Source organism: Macrotis lagotis, chromosome 3 (assembly GCF_037893015.1).
Source record: "Macrotis lagotis isolate mMagLag1 chromosome 3, bilby.v1.9.chrom.fasta, whole genome shotgun sequence".
Lineage (NCBI taxonomy): Eukaryota > Metazoa > Chordata > Mammalia > Peramelemorphia > Peramelidae > Macrotis > Macrotis lagotis.
The window spans coordinates 173,495,727-173,521,585 of NC_133660.1; the positions used below are offsets into that span (position 1 = coordinate 173,495,727).

Sequence of the window (25,859 nt, forward strand, 5' to 3'; positions counted from 1 at the left end):
ATTACCCCAAAATCCAAATCTGTATTATAAAAATGAGGTTTGATGTGAAACATCAAATATAAAGATGACAAAGGAGTAAAAAAGTTCAAATTCCTATTTAAAAATAACTCTTACCCTTATTAATTTGATATGACAAAAACAATCAATGTCATTTTTCAGTCATGTTCAAACTCTTCAAGACCCCATTTGGGTGTTTTTATGTAAAGATATTGGAACGGTTTGTCATTTACTTCTCCCATTCATTTTTACAGATGCAAAAACTGAGGCAGAGTTAAGTGACTTGCCCAGGGTCATATAGATAGTGTACAATGTCTGAGGCCATATCTGCACTCAGGAAGACGAGTCTTCCTTACTCCAGGCCTGACACTCTATCCACTGAATTGCCTAGGTGCCTAAAATTACAGCATTATTTTGGAAAATAAGAGTTGAAAAAATTATCTGATGTATAAGTCCAAGGGCATATTAGTCACAGAAATTATCTGAAATACAGTCATTCATTTCAAATGACTAATTAGTCCAAAAGAAAAAGAGAAAATAAAGACAATATACTTACGGATGTGTAGAATCTGGTGTCCGTACAGACTGAGAGATACCTACTGCTAATAAAATCTATAAAGAAGAAAAATGTTACCATCAATCTCCACTGTTTCAAAAATGACTTTCTGCATCACTAACACAGAAAAAGTCATTAAGAAACAATAAAGAAAACAGCAATGTCTACTATCCTTAAATATGCCTCAATATCAGAGGAAATTTTTAAGTAAACCTTCATGAAAACTTAAGTTTCTCTTTTTATATATACCTAAACTTTTAAAATTTTAACTATTTTAGAAGGTTTTTTTTAAAGCATGTGCATTTCCTTGGATTCCTAGAAATATTCTAAGTGCAATTGAACCTTCTGTCTTTGAGTCCCTAATGCCTGGACACAGTGCCTCACATAGAGTGGGGTGCCCTACCAGATCCTGTTCAATGACTGATTCTTTGTGATTTAGGGCAGAAGTATCAAATTCAAAAAGAAATGGGGACCACTAGCCTGTACCTGAAGGTCCCTGCAGGCATCCTTGACTTCAAAAACTCCATATTAAAATTATTTTATTGTGTTTTTATTTGTTAAATATTTCCTAATTATATTTGAGTCTGGGTAGGGTGATGGCAGCAGTTCCAGGTTTGATCCCTGAGATTCAGAATACCATTAAGAAACTATTTTATAATACACAATGCCTTGAGGCAATCTGACATCCATTGCTACACTTCGCTTTTTCTATTCTTTATAGTTTATCATCTCGCTTTTACATAAACGTGCCTTCCCGAACTTCTCCCTTCTAATCCAATAACTGTTAGGATTGGTTAACAAATACTGGTAAAAAAAAGGCTTATGAGAAATTTTCTTAAGAATGCAGGAACTGGGGCGGCTAGGTGGCACAGTGGATAAAGCACTGGCCCTGGAGTCAGGAGTACCTGGGTTCAAATCCGGTCTCAGACACTTAAGAATTACCTAGCTGTGTGGCCTTGGACAAGCCACAAGCCACTTAACCCCACTGCCTAGCAAAAACCTTTAAAAAAAAAAAGAACGCAGGAATTTCAAGGGGTGGCTAGGTGGTGCAGTGGATAGAGCACAGGCCCTAGAGTCAGGAGTACCTGTGTGGCCTTGGGCAAGCCACTTAACCCCACTGCCTTGCAAAAAAACTTAAAAAAAAAAGAATGCAAGAATTTCATTTCTTTGACTTTTGTCATCTTTAATTTTAGCTAATCAAAGGTCTTTTCTTTCTGTGTATTCTCAGGTTCTCTTGGCTGAACTCTAAAACAGGTGAAGTGTTACTGTGCAAAACAACAGGACATTAGGCTCTGAGTTCTTTGTAATTGTTCATAAATTGTAAATAGTTTTTTACAAATACATCTTTTTTTTCTTTCCTTATTTCCTTAGTAACATTTCCAAGAATGGACTCACTTTTGACATATGACTATTGATGTATACTACAAAAAGGCAGGACCAATTTACACCATTATCAATGAATGCAATTCACCCAATCTTTTGACAGAGTTAACTACAATTAATTTTTAACATTATTTATCTTTGTTAAAAGAGTGCAAAGGAATATCATTTTTTTTTGTCTATATGTCTTTACTTAACAGTAGGGTTAATCTTTTTTTCAAGTAATTATCTACTAGTTGTCTTTTTCAAATTTCTGTTTAAAATTTTTGATCATTGTCAACTCATCCAACCTTTCTGGAGAGCAGTCTGGAACTATGCCCAAAGGGTAACAAAAATATGCATACCCATTGATCCAGCAACACCACTACTTCAGGCCTATGCCCTGAAGAGATGATGAAAAGGGATTAAAAACATCACTTATACAAGAATATTCATAGCAGGTGGTGCTATGGTGGTGGCAAAGAATTGGAAGTCAAGTAAATGTCCTTCAATTGGGGAACAGCTTAGCAAACTGTGGTAGATGTATGTCATGGAACACCATTGTGGAAGCCTGGAGGGATTTGCATGAACTGATGCTGAGTAAGATGAGCAGAACCAGCAAAACATTGTACACCCTAACAGCAACATAGGGGACTTGCTCATTCCATCAGTGCAACAATCAGGGACAATTTGGGGCCGTCTGCAATGGAGAATACCATCTGTATCCAGAGAAAGAACTGCGGAGTTTGAACAAAGACCAAGGACTAATACCTTTAATTTAGAAAAAAAAATTGCTATCTTATTGTCTAATCTTGCTATCTTTTTTTACTTTGCTTCTTCCTTAAGGATATGATTTCTCTCTCATCACATTCAATTTTGATCAACATATACCATGGCAACAATGCAAAGACTGGCAAATTGCCTTCTGTGGGGGATGGGGGAGGGAAGGAAGATTAGGGGGAAAACTGTAAAACTCAAAATAAATAAAATCTTCAAAACTGCTGGGAAAAAATTTTTTTGTCATTTGTTCATTAGAAATTAAGTACTAGAGAGGACTAAACTTTTTAACTAGTTCCCTGAAAACTTTTAAAATCAAGTTTTCATCTATCGTTTATCTCAAATACTCATCCCATTTTGTTGCCTTTATTTTTAGTTTTATTGTTTCTAAATGTATATCTTTTTTCTTAAAACTTAACAACTTTGTCCCCGATTATTTTTTCTTCTATTAATTCAATAATCAAGAATTTATATCTCGTTCATATTTGTTTTTGCAAGGACATGGGGTTAAGTGACTTGCCGAAGGTTACACAGCTAGGTTAATTATTAAGTATCTGAGGTCAAATTTGAACTCAGGTCCTCCTGACTCCAGAGGCAGTGTTCTATCCACTGTGCCAGCTAGCTGCCCCCTCATATTTGGAATGAACATAAGGATTTCATTTTTAAAAAACTTAACTAATCTTGGAGTTGACTGTGTTGGGTATTAGTAAATATGAATTTAAATTTATTTCTCTTCATATTGCTATCCATTTTCCCAATAGTGTCTATTAAATATAAAAAATGTAATATTAATAGAACATGTATATTACATATACACATGTATATATTTGCATCTATTTCTAAGACTTGTTATTTCAATTTTTCTTTTTTAATACAGTAAAATACACTACCAGACAATCCTAACAGTTGTCAGTTTATAAAAATTATCTGGAAGGGCAAGTCCCCTATACCTTTTTATTCTGCCTACCTAGATTCCCCCCCCCTTTTAAACTACAAATTTTTTTTAATTCTATAAGATCTAACTGATCTTTTAAATGGTAGTGTTAAATTTGTAAGCCAACTTGAAGTTATCAAATTTTAATTTTTACTTTTCCAGAAAGTTTTCTATTCTTCTAGAAATATTTTTTCAATGATAAACCTGCCCCAATTTGAGTTGATCCATCTTTACCCTTGATAAATTCCTTCAACCTACATGTACATGGGCTGACACATCATACAATTGATCATATGTAACTTTGAACTTCTCTACATTTGTTTGAGGTACCCAAAAGTTATAGAGCTGGTCCCACAGTCAGATCGTAAGCTTTTCCAATTATGCTATTTTCTTTAGATTTCCCACTGTTATCTGGTAAAGCAAGCACTCAAAGACTCAGAATTAGGAACAGAATATTATTATCATTAATAATAATAATAATATTAATCAGGCCTTTTTAAGTTAACACAATACACCAAATTGTACAAATTAATAAAAACTTTAAAAAGTAAAGTCAATAAACCAAAAGTTTATACTTAAAAAAACAGGTTTCAAGTCAGGTTCTGACCATTCCAAGTCACCATTCATCTATCATTATATGCTTCTTTAATCTATTAATTCTTATACCCTTATTTTGCATTTTTTTAAGTTTTAGTCTTATCCTATCAACTTAATCAGAAGCTCCATGGAGACTAGAAGCATGAGAAATTGGGGTATCTTCTCCAGAGTCTACACTAAGCTATATGAATATAAGTGCTTAACTGCATATGTTGAATGAACTAAGTCTGAAATTCCAGAAAATAATCAAAATTCACCCACATGAAAGAACCTCACTTTTTTCCTCATTATCAATGAACTATAATTAATAATGAACTTTATTCAGGTCAGTTGTGAGATTTAATTCTGAACTGAGACTGAAGTCAGTAAAATGATGTTGTCCTCTGGAACTTGGCTTAAAAGTACTTTACAATGTTATATACCATGGCAGAATTATAAAATCAACCTTAGCAATTCTATTCACTCTCTTCCCTTCTGTCACTGAGTCAAGGTTAATGTACTTTTCTATCTATTGCACCATTCAACTCAAGGAATCATCTCATCTCTAAAATGTAGCAGCAGGATAAGTCTGTCTTATTAACAGTACAAGTCTAAATCTCTCACCTGGTTGCATGTATCAGATAATGAATGTACAGCTTCTGAGAACATACTTGCAGAATCCGTATAAATCCAAGCTAGTAATTTAAAGAAAAAGTTCAAGCCATTTCTAGGACAGAAAAGAAAACTAGTTATAATGGTACCAATAAAATTGTCATCAAGTGATGTAAATAACTATATATAACTAAATATAATTCTAAGCTAATGTTCCTTACAGAATAAATGAAATAAGACTCCTACCCTCCAAGATATACTTTTTTATACATGATTTCAAAATCATTTTAATATGGAAGTTAAGGCTTTTTTATGTGAAAGCATAGGGCTGAGTACATTTTGTGTTCTATAGAGATGTATGTTTAGAAAAGATATGGCCAAAAAAAAAAAGATATGGCACATATAAAGTGCTGTGAGGGAGGGGAAGTGGTCTGACTGTGTAGGGGATTTCATCTGGTATTCCAGAGTCCATTGAGGGGCACACTGAAGATACACCTGAAGTGAAGGAATCATTTGAACTATGAGTGCTGCAGATAACAAAAGCTGAAGCTTGGTTAGCAGGCAGAAGTCAGGTCTGAAACAAATCAAGGAAGGTTCTTGGACCAGGGCTTCAGAGTCGTATCCCAGTCAGATCAGCAAGAAGTTAATGCTTTGATGGGTCCAATAATGAGGTCTTTCAATTTGGAAGTCCTATTGGGACAGCTGAAAAGAGTGTCAGGTGTGGAGTCAGGAATTCAAATTTGGCCTCAGATATTTCCTAGCTCTGTGGCCCTGGGAAAATCACTTTACCCTGTTTGCTTCAATTTCCTTATTGGCAAAATGAGCTGGAGAACAAACCACTCCAGTAAGAAAAACCCCAAATGGGGTCCTAGAGTCAGACACAATCAAAAAATGACTGAAGTGAAACCAATGTCCTGTACAACTCCCATATCAACATCAGAGACTATGTTTTTATCCACCTGCATTCATAACTGTAGGTAGCCCCAACTCTGGGGTGTACTTGGATTTAGAGGTGAGTGAAGATAGAGTTCAGTGTCCCCCCACCATGGGATATCCTGGTTGTTCTTTGCTACATGAAGAGCCATAGTGATATATTGGAAAGAATCTTGAATTTGGAATCAAATACAAGGGTGTGAATCCACACTTTGGCCCTTACTGTTTGTATGACTGGGTTAGTCTCTCTGAATCTAGATTTCCTGATCTATAAAAAGAAATGGTTGAACAAGGCAATCTTTGATCTCCCTCACACTCCTAATCCTACTATCCCATACATAGCTTCTTTATAAACCAACTTCTACCAAGGTTGCCCACATGTGTCTCCATGACCTAGACTCCTGTGGCGAGAGTATGGTACTTGAAGTCAAAGTTGTATGACACTGAGCAAGTCACTTTGTCTATCTTGGCTTCCTTATCTCCAAAATGAAATATAAGCAAGGTGCTTCAAAATCTTTAAAGTTCTACAGAAATGTCATGTCTTAGAAAACTCTGTGCCTGAAGCCAAGTCCGTAATAATATTAATGATTATATTAATGATAACAATGTTATTTCTATAAAACTTTAAAGATTTTCAAGCACTCTGCTTATATTATTTCATTTGATCTTCACAATCCCCTCGTGAAGAAGGGAGATTGGCAAAAGTTCCATTGGGAGGAACATCCTCACAACCTTTTGAAGACACATTTAAGAAACTTTGGCAAGCAATAAAATAAGAGTGAGAAGGTTAAGTTCCTAGTAATAATTGATTCTGAGATAAAGGTAAAAAAAAAAATCTAATTAGGAGAATTTTAACTAATTTTCCAAGGAAAAAGAGAATGGCTGAAATGCTGCTGAAAATGAGAGATCCTAAGATGGCTTGGTAAAAGAAATTACAATAAACGTTATCATATAACAAGATCCTTCAGAAAGTTCTATTCTGATGCCTCAACATCATGGCAAGGAGATTAACCTAGGTCTCAAAGGCTAAATCGAAAAGAACACTATCTCAAAAATGTCTCTCAAGCAATAAATATGGTCCTTTTTTTCTTTATTTAAAGCAATGGGGTTGAGAGTGACTTGCCCAAGGTCACACAGCTAGGTAATTATTGAGTTTAAGGTCAGATTTGAACTTGGGGCTCCCTGACTCTAGGGCCAGTACTCTATTCACTGCGCTACCTAACTGCCCCAAATGTGGTCCTAACAGTTGGAGCAAGTTTTCTGAGGACAAACCTAGTAAACAAAGGATTATCACCAGTAAGGGTTTCCTGACTCTAGGGTCAGTATTCTATCCACTGTACCACCTAATTGCCCCAAATGTGGTTCTTCTTGAAAGAATTAGAGCAAGCATTCTGAGGACAAACCTAGCACACAAAGGATTATCGCCAGTAAATGATCACTTTGGTCATAGCAATTCATGAAACAAAAGAAAATGCCCCTAATCCTGTATCTCTGCACAGTGATCATGGAAGTGATAGAAAAAGAGAATAGAATGTGCTAATCACTCAGTAAATCCTTAGACTGTCTATTAACTCTAACTTGGCAGCTGGTGCATTTCTAAATGTAAGATCTTTGTTCAATGACCTACAGATAGTAGGGCATGCTAGTGGCAGAAATAAATCTGATGATTCTCATCATAAAACCATAATTAAGATTCATGGTTAACTAGTTCACTGCTTCTCCTTAGAGTCAAAACAAAGGGACAACTAGGTGGCATAGCAGATAGAGAACCAACCCTGGAGTCAGGAGGACCTCAGATACTTAATAATTACCTAGCTGTATTGACCTTGGGCAAGTCACTTAATACTACTGCCTTTCCAAAAAAAAAAAAACCCAGTCAAAATAAAGGAGCTGGTGAAATAAACTCTATCATGAATCTAAAGGCAACAAGACATCAATTTTTGACAATCTGATCATCTTATATATTACATTGTCCATTATAAATATTTGCAAATACTAGACAATTCCAAAGGACTTCTAATGAAAAATGCTATCCATCTCCAGAGAAAGAACACCAATAGAATCTGAATGCAGATCGAAACATGCTCTTTCTTTTAACTTTATTTTTCATTTTTTTTTAGAGGGGGGGTTGGTCTATTTTCTTTCACAACATGGCTATTATGAAAATGTTTTTCATGACTGCACATATTTAACCTATAGCAAACTACTTGCCTTCTCAATGAGGGGGGGAGGAGAAAAAAGGAGAGAAAGAACTTGGAACTCAAAATTTTTTCAATGTTAAAATTGTATTTATATGCAACTGAGGAAAAAGAAAATTAAAAAAAAAAGAAAAAAGAATGGATTACCCTGATTCCAGAAAAACTAACAAACTAAATATAAGGAAAGGGTCTGTAGCTTGCTTCCAATAACAATTTATTAGTAACAAGTGACATAAAAGAGATTGAGATTATGTGTGTTGAGTAAAAGAATGGATTGCTTAATCAAATAAGAGATAATATCATTTAATGTTATATTAAAGGAACAAAGCAAGATCTTTAATATACTGAATTCTTCATTTATAGTGTGTGTGTGTATATATATATATATATATATATATATATATATATACACACACACATATATATATATGATAATAGAAGTAAGAATCAAAAAGGCTAAGATATTGTGGAAGAAGTATGATCTATATCAGGAAAGTAAGTATCCATCCCAATAAAATCACTCCCATGTGTGAAGAAAATAAATAAAAATTTGCAAAAATACTATCATGAAAATAATTAAAGCCTATGTACTGATATCTATGACAGAAGATGAAATAAAGTCTATCAAGAACATGAAATTAAACCAACATTTATTTTGAAACTCAGTGACTTAAACACAAAAGACGTAAGAAGCAAAGATAGGAATAAATATTTTAGAAAATCTGTATTAAGAATCAGGAATAAGTTAAACCAAAAAAGTTGTATATTGTGAATTATTTCTTCGAAAAATAAATGATAATCCGAAGGTGCTAAACACAATGAGCACTAGCAATTTAAAAACAGAAGTTGATATTTTAATAAATAAGGAATAATATATTGTTAGAGTTCATGAATCACTCCTAAACCAGTTGTCTACATATTGTCAGATGGTCAATTTGTACAGGGATCAAAAGTGGTAACAAAACAGAATAGAAATTAAAAACAATTTTTAAATTAAACAATTAAAACAGCTACAATCTGACTTGTTGACACCAAATTGTTTCACACAGTTTAACCAATGAAAAACAATCATTACAAGAAGGAGGCTACAGTCCCAATACCAATCTTGGCAACAAAAACTTGTCTTACTTGTCAAGTAGATAAGCATAGGAACTAAAAGTAACACTGGTTTCAAATACAAGCTCATTTTTTTAAATCTTACAGAGAAAGATGGTGAAGTTTATGAACAAATACTGTAACATTAAACAAAGTAGCAAAAGTTAAATCTAGTTTACAAACTTAACAAAGAAGTCAATTAAAGCAGTTATACTGAGGTTATTTAAGGTTAAAAGTAGAATAAAGATAATAAAGGAAAGATCATATCTATAATGACTTTCTAGTGTTATTTTACCATTAAAGTCAGTTAAGTCACCACACTCAGGCTTCACTTTACAGCTCCATGACAAAAAAGAGGTAGAAAAAAGAATTAAGAGAACAAAGGCAAAGTAGATGGATTAGACCAAGTATACATAGATGAAACTGTATGGGAAGAGACAATTTTGAGGACACTGAAGGATAAAATCAAAAGATATGTGAAAAAAGGCAACATAACAAGGACGTTGAAAAAAATCTCAGATCTACCAATAAAACTGATGAAAAGAAAAACCTATATACCTATTTCCCATCTGAATAAAATCTTTTAATTTTTGCAAATGATATTACACATAAAACCACATCTCTCCCAACATAAAACTGAATTAAAAAGTATAGAGAATACAAAATTCATTGCTCTTTTTGTTCAATGACCATTTTTACTGTGCTTATGATGTATATTTTCCCTTTTAAAAGTACTTGATTTACAGATTGCCTTCTGTTTGAGGGGAGGGGAGAAGGAAGGGAGGGAGGGAGAGAGAAAAATTGTAAAACTTAAAACTTTGCAAAAAAATGTATCAGTACAATCTGAGAATATGGAGTAAAAATAAAGAATGATATAAAAAAATAAAAGCACTAACAACTGCTAAAAAAAAAATTTAAAGTACTTGATTTAGTAGAGCAAATGTCCCTTTTAAAGGGAGTCCTCCAAAAATGTGTCCCATGAATTTAACAAAATCATACAAGATTCTTAATAATTTTGACAACTCTTTAATTATTAATACTGATCAAAGCTTAAAGTGATATAAACTTGCCAAAACTAAACGGCTGGTTAAGGCAGTGATTCAACAGACTGTGCAAAATGAAAAGGAAGGAGAATGCATGTGTTTGCAAATGACATTGTGCTGGTTACCAGGCCTAAGAATACCAAAAGACAAGATGCATAACCATTACAAGAGTGGCTTGTTGAAAAAGTTGATAAAAATATCTACTGTGCCGATTATCACATGCAAATCAGGTGGACAATGTTCATCAGTATCTATATCTATAAATGCTGCAAAAGGAAAACTGAATCCCAACTTAGGCAGGGGAAAGTGGGCTAAACTGCCTCTGGAAAACTGCAAAATTCTTTCAATCTTTAATCTTTAATCACAGTCTCCTCTACTAAAAAAAAAAATCCATGCTTTTAAAAGGAATGTTCTAACACTTACACTGCATAATTGTTACAGAAGTAAAAATCAGAATCAATGGAGAAGTACATGATGGATATGCAAGCAACAACACATTACAAATAATAAACTAAGCAAAGAATGTCATCAAAGAAATGTATGATTGAAAAATGTGATAAAGAGTTAGGTTAACTGACTGTCCAAATGCTCCAATGATATCCTTGAGATAACAAGTAAAACAATGGGCAGCCCCCTTGCATACTGGGTAATTTCCTTTAGAAAATCTTTGAAAGGGGCAGCTAGGTGGTGTAGTGGATAAAGCACCGGTCCTGGAGTCAGGAGTACCTGGGTTCAAATTTGGTCTCAGACAATTAATAATTACCTAGCTGTGTGGCCTTGGGCAAGCCACTTAACCCCATTTGCTTTGCAAAAACCTAAAAAACAAAAAATACTGATCCCTTTATCCCTTCCCCTTTGTCTTACCCCCCCCCCAAACTAAAGTTTCAAGATGGTTTCTGCCTAGGGGAGAAGGAAAAAAGAAGTCATGTAGCAGTGGGTAAGAAAATGAAATCATCACAATTCATATTTTTTCCTCTACTTAAATTCCAATCAAGATATTTGCCATAACTATGAATATCTTCTATTAAATATTCAAAAAATTAAATATATAAAAATATTTAAACTGTCCACTGTCTGAGAATCATCCTTGAAATGAACTCTTTGTGCCTTCATATCTTTTGTTGAACAAAATGGTGATAACAGAAAAGAGAAGGAAAAAAGGGTCAAAAATAAAAGATATATTACTGTCAACCTATTTCCATAGAAAACAGAAAAGATGTTACCCATAAATACAATATATACACAGATATTCTCTAGTAACTACTCTTCAGGATCAATTAACAATAGTTCTTAACTACTTTAGCAGGACAATATATGAAAAAATGAAAATTAATTTCTTTATATCATCTTTAATAAACAACTAATAAAGTATAGTCAGATAGAATTCCACAAAAATACACATACCTAAAAAAACAAATACTCCATACTGGCAAACTATAATCAGATTCAAATAAACTCCCTTTGAAAATAAATATGGGAAAAAATAACTACTTTTCTAATTACTAAGTGATAAATATATATATTCAGGTTTAAGATGTACAAGTTTCAAAATAATACATAGTCTATCTTTAAAAGTTTACTTTTTTTCAAACTTACATACAAATAGCAACCATCACCACTTTTCCTGGTCCCTTAAGAAACACTGATGTTTTTCTAGACCGTGGCTGGAAAAGAAAGCAATAAGACAAATTGCAAACACAATTTTAAGAATTCAGAAAATGTCTCCATTTAACTCATAATGATAAAGTCAATTATATATAAAGCCATCTGATATTTATTTGCACAATTTTCTTAACCTCACTTTCTTTAATATCTTCATCTTAAAATAAAGGAGGTGAAATTATATAACCAAATGAATTCTGGTCCACGGACACACTGAAAACTTTTACAAAACTCATACTAAAGACAACTGACCCTTTTAAAAAAAGATTCAACAAAAGGAAAACAAAACTGATCAAATTAATGAACTCTACATACATTAAAACATATTTCCTTTACTCATTAACTTTTGAAGTTCCTGAAAAAAAAAGTTGTCTGCATAAGAAAAGACTGCTCTAAGAGAGATTTGACAAGCATGTTAATAAAGCAACCAAAAGAAAGCAATCAAGTGACTAAAATATTTTTAAGATTTCTTTAAAAAGTTCAGGTTTAGGGGTAGCTAGGTGGCACAGTGGATAGAGCACCAGCGCTGGAGTCAGGAGTACCTGTGTTCAAATCTGGCCTCAAACACTAAATAATTACCTAACTGTGTGGCCTTGGACAAGCCACTTAACCCCATTGCCTAGTAAAAATCTAAAAATAAAAAATAAAAAATTTTATGTTTAAAGCTTATGCACCATTGACCCATAGATGACAGATAATTCAGTGTTGCAAACATAAATAAAATCTCCTCATCCCTTCCTATTTTCCACTGGGAAGGAGAGTCCAATAACAACCCCCAATGCATTCATCAAAAAAAAAAAACCAGTAAGAATAATAGAAATTGGATTCCCTACCCTTTCCTCAATTAGATTGCTGATTACTTAATAATTACTTAATAATACTTAATAATTCACTAAAGAGCTCTTTCCCCAGCCCTGATCCAGGAAACAGAAGCAGGCGGAGCTGGTAAGCAGGAACCCCCAGGGCATGAGCCCATTGAGCTGAGGGAGGGGAGTGAAGAGAGACTGCCTAGCTCTGTCCTCTGCCCCTGAAACAGGACTCTGGGGCTCCGACCACATTCAGATCCTGATCTCAGTCTAGGCCCCCCACAGAACAGCCCCCCCCCCACATCAGCTCCATGGCAGAGGGGGGCGCTTATGGTCATTCACAGACCAGGAGGGAGGACAGAGCCGCACACACTGAGACCCTTGTGGGAGTGTCCCAAAAGCTCAAGAAACACCCCAAACCAGGCCCAGGCTGGGAAAATGAGCAAGCAGAGAAACAAAAAGAAGACTATTGAGAAATATTTTGCAAATGAGCCCAAGAAGGACCAAAATACTCAGTCTGAAGATGAGGAAGCACAAGCTCTTGCATCTAAAGACTCCAAGAAAAAACAGAAATTGGGCTCAGGCTATGACAGAGCTCAAAAAAGACTTTGAAAATCAAATGAGGGAGTTGGAAGAAAAACTGGGAAAAGAAAGACGAGAGATGCAGCAAAAACATGAAAATGAAGTCAGCAGCTTAGTCAAGGAAATCCAAAAAAATGCTGAAGAAAATAGCATGCTAAAAACCAGCTTAGGTCAAATGGATAAAGCAGTTCAAAAAGTTATTGAGGAGAAGAATGCTTTAAAAAGCAAAATTAGCCAGATGGAAAAAGAGATAAGAAAACTCTGAGGAGAACAAATCCTTCAGACAAAGAATAGAATTCAGGGAGATTGATGAATTTAACAGAAATCAGGAATCAATATTTCAAAACCAAAAAAATGAAAAATTAGAAGAAAATGTGAAATATCTCATTGAAAAAACAACTGATATGGAAAACAGACTTAGGAAAGATAATTTAAAAATTATTGGAATACCTTTTAATCATGATCAGGAAAAGAGCCTTAACATCATTTTCAAAGAATTACTACAGGAAAATTGCCCTGATATTCTAGAAGCAGAGGGCAAAATAGAAATGGAGAGAATCCACCGATCCCCCAGAGAAAGAGATCCCAAAAAATCAACCCCCAGGAATATTATAACCAAGTTCCAGAACTCCCAAGTCAAAGAGAAAATATTACAAGCAGCCAGAAGGACACAGTTCAAATATCGTGGAGCTGCAGTCAGGATCACACAGGACTTAGCAGCAACTACAATGGAATCTCGTAGGGCTTGGAATACAATATACCAGAAGGCAAAAGAGCTTAGAATGAAGCCAAGAATCAACTACCCAGCAAAGCTGAATGTCCTCTTCCAGGGAAAAAGATGGACTTTCAATGAACCTGGGGAATTTCAAATGTTCCTTTTGGAATGGCCAGAGCTGAACAGAAGGTTTGATCTTCAGATACAGGACTCAGGTGAAGCATGGAGATTGGAGGAGAGGGGGGAAATATGAGGGACTTAATGAGCATGAACTGTATGTATTCCTGCATAGAAAAATGACACTGATAATACTCATATGAACCTTCTCAGTTAATAGAGCAGGTAGAGAGAGCTTTTATAGTTGAAGCACGGAGAAAGCTGAATTGGAAGATAAAATATGGTGTAAAAATGGAGTCAATAGAAAAAAAGGGAAATGGAATGGGAGAAAGAAAAAGGAGAGGGGGAATAGTACAAGATATTTCACATAAGATTTTTTTTATTACAATGAGCTACTGCAATGATATGGAAAGGGGGAATGAGGGAAAATTTGCTCTCATCAGAGATGGCTAGGAGAGGAAACAGCAAATATACTCAATGGGGTATAGACACCTGGAGTAAGAAGGAGGGGGGAGCAGGGGGAAGGGGTGGGGATGTGAATAAAGGAGGAGAGGATGGACCATGGGGGGAGAGTGGTCAGATATAACACATTTTCTTTCTTACTTCTTGCAAGGAGCTGGGAATGGAAGGCCTGTACAGGACCATAGGGCCAGGTGAACTCTAGGCCTAAGGGGTGGTATGGGGGCTCAGGGCTTCTTGGCCCCAGGACCAGGGATCTGTCTGCTGCACCACTCAGCGACCCTACAGCAGAGTCATAGTGAAAGGAGAGAGAAAATATAGTACATGGTAGTGGAGAAATAAGAAAGGATCAGCAATGGCAATGGTGGAAAAATATGGAAATAACTTTTGTGATGGACTTATCATAAAGAATGAGATCGACCCATGACAGAGTTGTTGATGTTGGAACAAAGACTCAAGCACATTTTTTGTTATGATTATTTGGGGGAGGGTGCAGGGCAAGTAGGGCTGGATGGCCTGCCTGGGGACACATAGCAGAGTGATCTTTGGGTGTCTGGGGCCAGATTTGGACCCAGGTGCTCCTGGCTCAAGGGCCAATGCTCTGTCTGCCACCCAGCCACCCCTACTATTATTATTATTTTATTTTAGGTCTTTTTTTTCTTTCTTTTTTTTTTGGTTTTTACAGGGCAGTGGGGATCAGGTGGCTTGCATGTCACATGGCTGGGTGACTGTTGGGTTTATGAGGCTGGATATGGGCTCGGGTGCTCGTGGCTCCAGGGCTGGTGCTTCGTCCATTGCGCCACCTGGCCATACCTACAATTATTACTATTATTATTTTTTTTATTTTAATTTTTTTCTCTCCCCTTTACTTTTTTCGCCCAAACAAGTCTATCTATATTCATGGGGGAGGAGGGGTATTTTGTTTACTTGTAAACAAGAATATTTTATTAATGTAAAAAAAATGTGTACAAAATGAGAATAAAAAATAAATTTAAAAGGAAAAAAAATAATTCACTAAACTTCAGTTCCTTCAGACACAATGAAATTTCACTACATGGGGACAGATTATTGATGAGAATTGTCTATAGGTAACAATTTTATATTACAATGAAGAGTTCCTTACCTTTGTATATCCCAGGAAGTCTTTATACTCTTGTAATAGCTTTTGATTTCTAAACAACCCTATGAAAAAAGTTACAAAATAATTTTTACTCTTAAATTCTCTCACTGCATGTATTTTAGACTAGTAGTGATTTTAAATTTGAGACATTCCTACAATTTCTAATTAGTACTTAGATTATACATTATAATAATGATGGATTCTTTCATTCATCTAATAAAAACTGAACACTACACACACACACACACGTTGTATTCATTCACACACAGAGATGTCACACATATACATGCTCGCGTTTTCTCTCTCTCTCTCTCTCTCTCTCTCTCTCTCACACACACACACACACACACACACAGCTAGGGACTGTTGGAAACACAGTCCTTTCCTATGAAGAGCCTGGAATCTAGCAGGAAGGATGGGATATCACTACCTGATATTCTACACCTCACTCAATACCCAGATACAAAGTTATCTCCTCCTTCATGAAGTCTTCCTTGCTATCCCAAACAGAAGTGATCTCTCTCAACTCAGATATCTCATAGTATTTTGCTAGTATCAGAATACTCTTTACATGTATATTATGTTATAAGGTTATTTATATAAAATTGTGTATATCTCATCTCCCTATATTGTGTATCATGAAATTCTCTGGAGCAAAGACTGGGCCCTATTCATCTCTATTACTCTTCCAGTACTAAACAAAGTACTCTGGCTTACAATTAAGGCTCATAATAAATGTTGGCTGAATTTTCTGTCAGAATAATATGCAACTAATATTGCAAAGCAAAATAAAACTTCAATAAAAGATAGGAAAGTTATCAAGAGACACACTCTGCTAGCTTGCTTTCATACTGTGAACTATAATTTTAACTTTTTAACACAGGATTATTTCAATGTCTTAAAGACTTTAAGAATTGCAATTGTAACAACCCTTAGGAGTTTAGCAACTTCTCTGATGTATAATTACAAAATACATGATATTTTTTTCTTTTGGCTTTTTTTATTAGTCAAGTATCTAACAAGAGGAAAAGAGGAAATATTTAAAATATCTAGTTCATTGATATGTCTGTCTTCACAAACACTAGAAAAAATAGTCAATTAGAAAAGTTAAACATGAAGAAAAGAATAATCTTTTATAATAAGCATAAGATAAATTATAAATTACACTGCTCATTTTGGAGTATCAACTAAAATTGAAAATAATTACCTTTAGCTGTAAAAACTATACAGAAATATGCATATACAATTGGATAAAAATTACAGTATATTAATTTTTTCTTGAGAGAAATACTTTCTAAATGTTTACCAAAAGATCTCATATATATAAAGAAATAAAAAAGAAAAAAGAAAGAGAAAATAAAGGAAAATATGGAAAATGATTAGGGAAAAATTTCTGCTGTAATGTTCTTGTGAATTAATTTTATTTTTAGTTCCCCAATTGACGGTCTTCCTCTAAGAAACTGACTGCTACATTTATTCTACCATTATTATTATTATTATTATTATTATTACTAAGCTAAAGCACAAATTTCTAAAATCAAACATTCTGTTTCTTCATAGGTAATAAATAATATGTAAATTGACATATAAACATAGTCCCTGTCTATAATATTAATTCAGCTTCCAAATGAATATACTTACTCTCTCTATATTCTCTCTCTGCTTCCTTACGCAATTTTCTCTCTCTAGCAAGCGCCTCAGAGCTTCCCCAAACCTCCAAAGCCCTGAAAATATAAATATACACATCAATGGTCAACAAGTTGTAACATTTCTCATACATACAAAATAAAATGTAAAAAATCTCTTTGAAAATCTAATAATAGAGGGGCAGAGCCAAGATGGCAGCAGGAAGGCAGCATTTTCTGGGAACTCCAACCCCCTAAATCCCCCCAAAACAAAGGATGGCTCTAGCCAAAATTTAGAGGGGCAGAATCCACAGAAAGACTGAGTGATACATTTTCCTAGTCCAAGATAACTTAGAAGTTCTGTGGGAAAAGTGTGTTTCACCAGGACCGGGAGTTGGAAAAAAAGCCACAGCCACAGCTCAGAACAGCCCAGCCAAGAAATCACCAGCAAGGGCTTGAAGGGGTGGGGAGAGAACTCTGCTGCACCTGGGTGAGTGTGGAGTGAGGAGCACGCTGCAGAATCTGCAGAATCTGAGAGTATGGAGGAAGCAGCCTGCAACACCCCCCACCCCCAGAGATGGTAAGGGAAGTCTGCAGAGATTTCTCTGCTCTCCCTCTTGGTAGTACTCTGCTGTTTGCCTAAACTCAGATATTACAGTTTGGGCTTCCATACTAAATAACTAAGCTGGATCCCTCCTTATAGCCCCTGGGCAGAGGGCAGTGCTGTGGTCATCTACATATCAAAGCACAGGCTAGAGAGCATAAGATCTTGGAGGATAAAGGTCCCAGTGGGGAGTCCCAAAAAAACCCTCCAAAACCTTGGAAGTGCTGTAAATTAGTCTTGGGCTAAGGAAATGAGTAAACAACAGAAAAAGAAGAATATGACCATAGAGAATTACTTTAGTACATGGAAGATCAAAACACATACTCAGGTGATAACAAAATCAAAGCTTCCCTATCCAAAACCTCCAAGAGAAATAGAAAATGGGCTCAGACTATGAATGAGCTCAAAAGAGACTTTGAAAAGCAATTAAGGGAGGTGGAGGAAAAATTAGGAGGAGAAATGATAGCAATGCAGAAAAATCATGAAAACCAAATCAAAAGCTTAGTGAAAGACATACAAAAAATTACTGAAGAAAATAATACATTAAAAACCAGTTTAGGCCTAATGGAAAAAAGCAAAACGAAAGGCAAATGAGGAGACTGCCTTAAAAAAAAAGCAGAATTGACCAGCTGGAAAAGGAGATAAAAAAGAGCTCTCTGAAGAAAATAACTCCTTCAAATACAAAATGGAAGCTGATGACTCTTCCAAAAAAGCCAAAAATTGTAAGAAAATGTGATATATCTCATGGGGAAAAACAACTGACCTCGAAAACAGATACAGAAGAAATAATTTAAAAATTATTGGGCTATCTGAAAGCCACAACCAGAAGAGCCTAGACGTCATTTTTCAAGAAACAATACAGCAAAATTGCCCTGAGATCCTAGAAGCTGAGGGTAAAATAGAAATTGAGAAAATTCACCTGTCACCCTCTGAAAGAGATCCCAAAAGAAAAACTTCCAGGAATATTATGGCCAAGTTCCAAACTCCCAAGTCAAAGAGAAAATTCTAAAAGCTGCCAGAAACAAACAATTCAACTACCAAGGCTCCACAGTCAGGATTACACAGGATCTGGCAGTATCTACAGTAAGGGCTCATAGGGATTGGAATATGATATTCCGGAAGGCAAAATCTTGGTTTACAACTGAGAATCAACTACCCAGCAAAACTGAACACCCTCTTTCAGGGGGAAAAAGCTGGACTTTCAATGAAACAGGGGACTTTCAAACTTTCCTACTGAAACAACCAGAGCTGAACAGAAAGTTTGATCTCCAAGTACAGGTCTCTAGTGAACCATAGAGGGGATGGAAGAGAAGGACTAACTATGAGGAACTTGATGATGTTGAACTGTTTGTATTCCTGCATGGGAAGAAGATATTGATAACTCATATGAACTTTCTAATTTATAAGAGCTGTTAGAAGGAGCATATATAGACAGAGCATAGGAAGGAGCAGAATATAATGGTATGATGTGGTAAAGGGATGGAGTCAATGGGTGATGGGAGAAAGTACTGGGAGGAAGGAAAAGGGAGATGAAGAAGCTGAGAGGTTTCACATAAGAGTCAAGAAAAAGCTTTCTCAATGTAGTGGAGAGGGGGAAGACAAGGGGGAATGAGTGAGCCTTCATTCTCATCAGAAATGGCTCAGGGAGGAAATGACAGACACACTTAATAGGGTGAGGAAATCTGTCTTGCTCTGGAGAGGGATGGGATGAAAAGGATGGGATGGGGGAGGGAGGGAGGGGGGGGGATAGGTGATAGAAGAAGGGGAAGATCGCTCAGATTCAACTCACTTTTGGACAGAGCCAGGATGAAAGGAGAGAGAATGGAATAAATGAGAGTGGGGAGGAATAGAGTGGAGGTACAGCTGGTAATAGCAACTGGGAAAAACATTGAAGCAACTTCTCAGGTGGATTTATTTTTTTTGTTTGTTAGTTTTTTTTAGTTTTTTTTTTTTTTGCAAGGCAAATGGGGTTAAGTGGCTTGCCCAAGGCCACACAGCTAGGTAATTTTTAAGTGTCTGAGACCAGATTTGAACTCAGGTACTCCTGACTCCAAGGCCGGTGCTCTATCCACTGCACCACCTAGCTGCCCCGTCAGGTGGATTTATGATAAAGAAAGCAACTCACCCCAGAGACAGAGCCATTGAAATCTGAACACAGAATGAAGTACATTTTTTTCTCTCTCTCTCTCTCTATTCTTAAGGTTTCTCATCTTCGTGTGTATGTGTGTATGTATGTGTGTGTGTGTGTTTGTGTGTGTATTCTCATGTTTACCCATAACATTCAATTTACATCAATGTATGGCATGGAAAGAATGCAGAGACTGTCAGACAGGCTTCTGTGGCGGGGGGGAGGGAGGGAAAATTGTGGAATTCAGAGCCTTGAAAAAAATGATAGGTACATATTACTATTATATATAATTGGAAAACATAAAATGGTAAAATATTAAAAAAAAGAAAGAAAATACAATAATACTTTTATATCCTTCAGAAAAATAAAGGACACAAGGAATTTTCCTCATTCAATACAATATTCATTCTACAAAACAAAAATAAATTCAACTCTGAATCATAAATTTTTTAAAAAATTATGTCATACCATTAATTTAAATGGGAACACTGGGATATCAAAATTAATCTGCAAAGACTAGAAAGATATTTCTGGGGCAGCTAGGTCATGCAGTAGTTCAAGCACTGATCCTGGAATCAAGAGGATCTGAGTTCAAATCATGCCTCAGACACTTAATAATTACCTAGCTGTGTGACCTTGGGCAAGTCACTTAATCCCACTTCCTTGCAAAAAGAAAAAACCCAAAAGATATTTCTATGACCAAAAAAATCTTTAATTTTATAATCAATTTTTTCATTTTTGATTTTATTGATTTTTCCCAATAACACTTTTATATTTCAAAGCCATGAGCTCAATGGCGTATGAGTTCTCTACACTAACATTACTTGGCTCAGTGTGCATAATATAGCATACAGCAGTATTCAGAAATGGCTATAGCTGAAAAAAACTTGGCACCTAATGGTCCAAATTCTGATTAGTAGCCCTCTGAAAGGAACTAAGCTGATCCTTGGATGACAACCAGGCAAATACTTATGGTCTTTTCCAACACAGGAAGATCAATCAGAGCTTGTGCTCTACTAGAATTGCCTTCAAAAACCAAAGATCAGCTTCAAACCCCAATGATTCTCAGAAGACTTTAGCAGAGGGTCAACTGCAAGACATAACCTAAATTAAGCATCCATTGATATTTCTCTATTTTTGAAAAGAAATATGCTCTTACTTCGCCTCTACATCTGATCTCAAGTAGACAGTAAAAGATTCAGTATCTTCATGGGGACTTCTTTGTCTGATTTTCCGCAGCTGCTCTAGATCACTGTTGGGAGGAAGAAAAAAGATAGATTTATTCTAAGAAAGCTATTTACTTTATAGTACAGTAAATCAATTGCATTGATCATGGACATTCTTATCTTTGGAGAATAAATTTAAAGAAGATATTTTCATCTAAGTAAGGAGGACTCTTACCAAAACTAATTATTTAAATATAATTTATAGTTAAAGAAAACACAATGAAATATGAAATTCAAGGTCAGTTTAATGGTGATTGGTACAAGCTCAAAGCCTAATTCTAAGACTTTTATTTTGACTAGTCATGACATAATGAGATAAAAAAAGTACCTGAATGAAAAAAATTTGAGAATCAGAAAGAGAATGAATTTTGAAGTATCATCTCTCTACTAAAAACTCAATTAAGGTTTATAATCATTTTATTGTCTCTGCAGACTAATATTCTACCTTTCATGCATTCATAGATTAAAAAATTGTCAAAAAACTTCCTCTATACCACTCAATATTTCTTGTTTATAGTAAATAATGAAAAGTTTTAAGCCTTTGATTAATCACTAAAATAACAATCTTTCCACTGGTTGTAAGGGCACTTTTATAAGAAAAGACCAGGATGTCAAGTTACTCTGATTATTTCACAAAAGTCTCTATTTTAATGACAATGGGTGGTTAGTATATTCAAGCAAGTAAATAGTGATTCTCCACAATACAAACACCTATCTTATTCTAGGGCAAAGAGATTAGTTCTAAATGTCAAAAATAAAAATCACTCTTCTGGTTTTGTCACTAATCTACTATATGATCTAAGGCAAATTATTTACATTATTATTAAAATAAATGCAGGTCATATTTTTCTTAGAGCTGTCTTGTATAAAACTCATGTAAGAGTAATCCTCAGTGATAGTTTTCAAGATATAATCCTTTAGCTCCTTTCAAGGAGATCGCATTTTATGTATATATAGCTTATATTCAGAAGGTATTCTATGTGTGGATCAATAATTTATGATTGTTTATCTTTATAAAAGAGGAATAATAATATTTGTTTACCCAATTTCCAGGATTTGGGGGAAGATAAAATGAGATAAAACATAATAAAACTTTTTAAAGTGCATAAAATGATATCTAAATAGTGCTCATAATTTTATTAATTGATGAGTAGTAATTATCCCAATATCTGAACTATTCCTTATAAATTGAGTATTTAAAGTATATTAACTTATTTAGGAAATAAGGACTTCTCCTAAGACTGGAGATTCTAAGGTTAGATGACAGTCTCAGCCAGTGGGTCTGGAAAAATAAGAGTATTCAGAGTATGATTAAATAGGTACTTGTATGCATAGAGTTGTTTACAAATTGTCTCTCTCATTAGAGACAGGTGGCACAGTGAATACAGCAGTGAACCTAGAGTCAGAAAGCTCTAACTTTAAATCCAACCTCTAACATTAATAATGTTTTCTCATCTGAAAAATGGGAATAATGACACCTACCCTCCAGGATTTCTGTAAGGATAAAATCAGATATTCGTAAAGTGTTTTACAAGTCTTAAAGGCTCTGTAGGAATGTTCATTATGATTACTGTAACTGCAACTATGAAAAAAAATCACCGTAACCTTGTTAAAATTCAGCAACACTTAAGGGGTCATTCAAATACAACTGAAAAATCTTGCAGCCTTTAGGAGAGGTTTATTAATGACATACATGTGAAACTATTTGCATTTCTATTAGGCACAAAAGGGTCTAGGATAGTCAACTTGAGAATTTAGTTTTTGGGAATTGAAAAAAAACACAGAAATAGATAATATAGTTATTCCTAGAATGGAAGAGATTCGACTTAACAGAAAAAGTCAACAAATTAATAGTTTTTAATGTTATTAAATATTTATTCACATTTGGGGAGGGCCACCTGAGCAGTTTACACATATATTTAAAAAAATCAATAACTATCTTGCTAGCTTATAATAATTTAACTGTGGTACCTGGATTTAAGACAGAATTCATTTATTGCTCTGACTCCAGTGATGAAATTATTCTGGGTGTACTTTGGTCCATATTCCCTCTTCTTAAGAACTGCTTTAACTAAAACCAAAAGCAAATAGTAAAACATACCAAATATACATTTCTTAAAATTGGGGAACTGTAATTTCATTAGTGTGGGAATTAAAATTATAATTTCTCCATGCCTTATTATGGGATGGTGTCATGATATGGTATGGCTACAAAAAACAATTACCTGGTGGCCAGTCTCCTAATGTTGAGCATTTCTTATTTAGTTATATTTTCCAGGGACAGAAACATTACCTCTCTCTATTCCCATACTTGAAGCTGGGGAAAATATTTCAGAAGCTTGCACTTCCTTCTTATAGCCTTTGAAAACTCAGTCATCTACTTGTCATGAGGCAGAACAGGATTTCAGAAGAGAATCAATTACGTACACATAATTAACACAACATATTTGAGAATTATTACAATGCAGCTGGACAGTAATTTGTGATAAGTCTTAAGTGTTCTAATTTTCTTTTGTTTTTCTTTTTTTAGTTTTTACAAGGTAATAGGGTTAAGTGACTGTCACACAGCTAGGTAGTTATTAAGTGTCTGAAGCTGGATTTGAACTCAGGTCCTCCTGACTGCAGGGCTGGAGCTCTATCCACTGTGCCACCTAGCTGCCCCCTAATAACTTTCAAAAATAGTCAATTTTTTCCTAATGTATAACATTTGAGTCCAAAAAAAAAATCCTCCTAAATTGGTGAAGGTGAGTATCTATTAGTCTAAGGGAAAGCAATCTCTTACTATCATTATCATTGAAAACTGTGATCTTTTACTTATCAATGAATCAAAACAACTTTGCTGTAATGCATATCTTCTTATAGATGTTTCTGTCAAATCTATATTGAACTAATACAGAATAATTTATTTTGAGACTATCTGAAAATTAATTAGACGTTTCAGCAAGAGAAAGAATTGGCTAACATATATGGTAATCAAATATATTTCATGCAAGCTCTTCAATTCTTTTCTAATGCCTTATCATGCCACAGAGATGCCTGGGTTCTTGAAGGCTATGTCAGAAAAGCACAAGCTCTGCAGGTCTTACCATGCAAAGTAGGTTCTGGGAAGGTTCTGAACACTTATAAGAACTGAGGCAGAGTAAAGTGAGAAGAGCTAGGAGAATAATTTATACAATGACTAAAAATAAAATACTGCAGAAAGACTGAAGCACTCCCATCAAAGCAATGCCAGTCATGATTTCAAAGATTTAAAGTTGTAGGAATATTTCCATCTCCTAGCAAAGCAACAATGATATATTACATACAAATGTACATAATTTTCAGAAATAACCTAAATGTGTTTTTTGTTACATAGAAGAGGTTCAATTGGCAGTACAAAGTTGTTAGGGAAAGTTGGTGGACAGTAACAATACAGGCCAAAAAAAAGAAGAAAAAGAATGTCATTAAAACATTTCAAAAGTCCACAGCAAAGAGCAGAAGGAAATGGAAAAGAAGACAAATAAGCAAGGCAGTTTTGTCACTATCAAGTTAAATTAATATACTTATAAAACAATATGAAATAAAAATTGATAATTTCATACATTATACTTTTTCTATGACTTATAGTAAAATGTTCATGCTTATGATGGTTAACAAGTTTATAATGAAAAACAAAACTTGGGCAGCTAGATAGCACAGGTCCTGGAGTCAGGAGGATCTGAGTTCAAATTCAGCCACAGAAATTTAATAATTACCTAATTGTGTGACCTTGGACAAGTCATTTAACCCCATTGCCTTGCAAAAACAAAAATAAAAAAAAGCAACAACAAAAAACTTAATTAAAAGCAAACAAAGAGGGGCGGCTAGGTGGCATAGTGGGTAAAGCACCGGCCTTGGAGTCAGGAGTACCTGGGTTCAAATCCAGTCTCAGACACTTAATTATTACCTAGCTGTGTGGCCTTGGGCAAGCCACTTAACCCCATTTGTCAAGCAAACAAAGACAGGTCTCAGAAAATTGCATCTGCTTTCCAAGGAGCAGCTTTGCTAAATGCAGAAACAATCACAAGCAGTTTGGATCTCCAATCCTGGTAACCCATGAAACAAAAATATAGAGTGGTCCTCAGTCCTAAGAAGTCTCTGCTACTTCTTCAGGGACAGGAGCAGAGGGACAGAAAAGGGAGTAAAGAGTACCAAGGTTATTCTCCAAGTTCAGTTACCAATGAGTAAATCTATTACTGAAGTAACTGAAACTGAATAATGTCATGTCCTATCATCACTTGTCTCTTGCCAAACCTCAGTTCTGTTTCTGCCGAGTAGCTGCTGATCGCAGTTGGGAGTCTCACAACTGTGGTGAATGGGAACTCAAACTGGGCTCTCATGGCATCAAGGCAGCACCCCTGAACCTCATTCCTTACAAAAGCTATTAAAAATCTGATCTCCTCAAACCATACCCCACTCCCAACATGACAAAAAAAATGAGGTCATTTTCTTTGTTCTTTTTCTTCATCCCCAAACCCCTTGACATTATTTTCTATCTCCTTTTCTCTAGTCTCTGATAATCTGATAATCAAGCAAGTCATCTACTTGCCTCTGTAATCTAGACAGACAGACTTTGCTTTAAATTTGGTAGGTATTCACCAAAAATGAAATAATTCTTTTAATTCTTTGGTATCCTCTTTCTCTAGTCCACTGACTCCAGCACATATCATAGGAAGAAATCCATATATTAGATTTATTTCCAAAGTAGACTCTGCAG

The 25,859-nt window shown here is 35.0% G+C and overlaps 1 protein-coding gene across 2 annotated transcripts in view; it reads right to left on the reverse strand.

The window, feature by feature from the left end:
• Positions 1 to 25,859, reverse strand: part of SLC30A9 (solute carrier family 30 member 9) — a 76,417-nt gene that overhangs the window by 28,670 nt on the left and 21,888 nt on the right. For both annotated transcript variants that reach the window (XM_074229532.1, XM_074229533.1), the window contains exons 4-10: positions 23,096 to 23,195; positions 21,058 to 21,150; positions 17,183 to 17,265; positions 15,545 to 15,603; positions 11,677 to 11,744; positions 4,824 to 4,926; positions 554 to 609 (exon numbers count right to left, since the gene is read on the reverse strand). In XM_074229532.1, the coding sequence (XP_074085633.1) occupies positions 554 to 609; positions 4,824 to 4,926; positions 11,677 to 11,744; positions 15,545 to 15,603; positions 17,183 to 17,265; positions 21,058 to 21,150; positions 23,096 to 23,195 (562 nt within the window). The remainder of the gene's footprint in view (positions 1 to 553; positions 610 to 4,823; positions 4,927 to 11,676; positions 11,745 to 15,544; positions 15,604 to 17,182; positions 17,266 to 21,057; positions 21,151 to 23,095; positions 23,196 to 25,859) is intronic.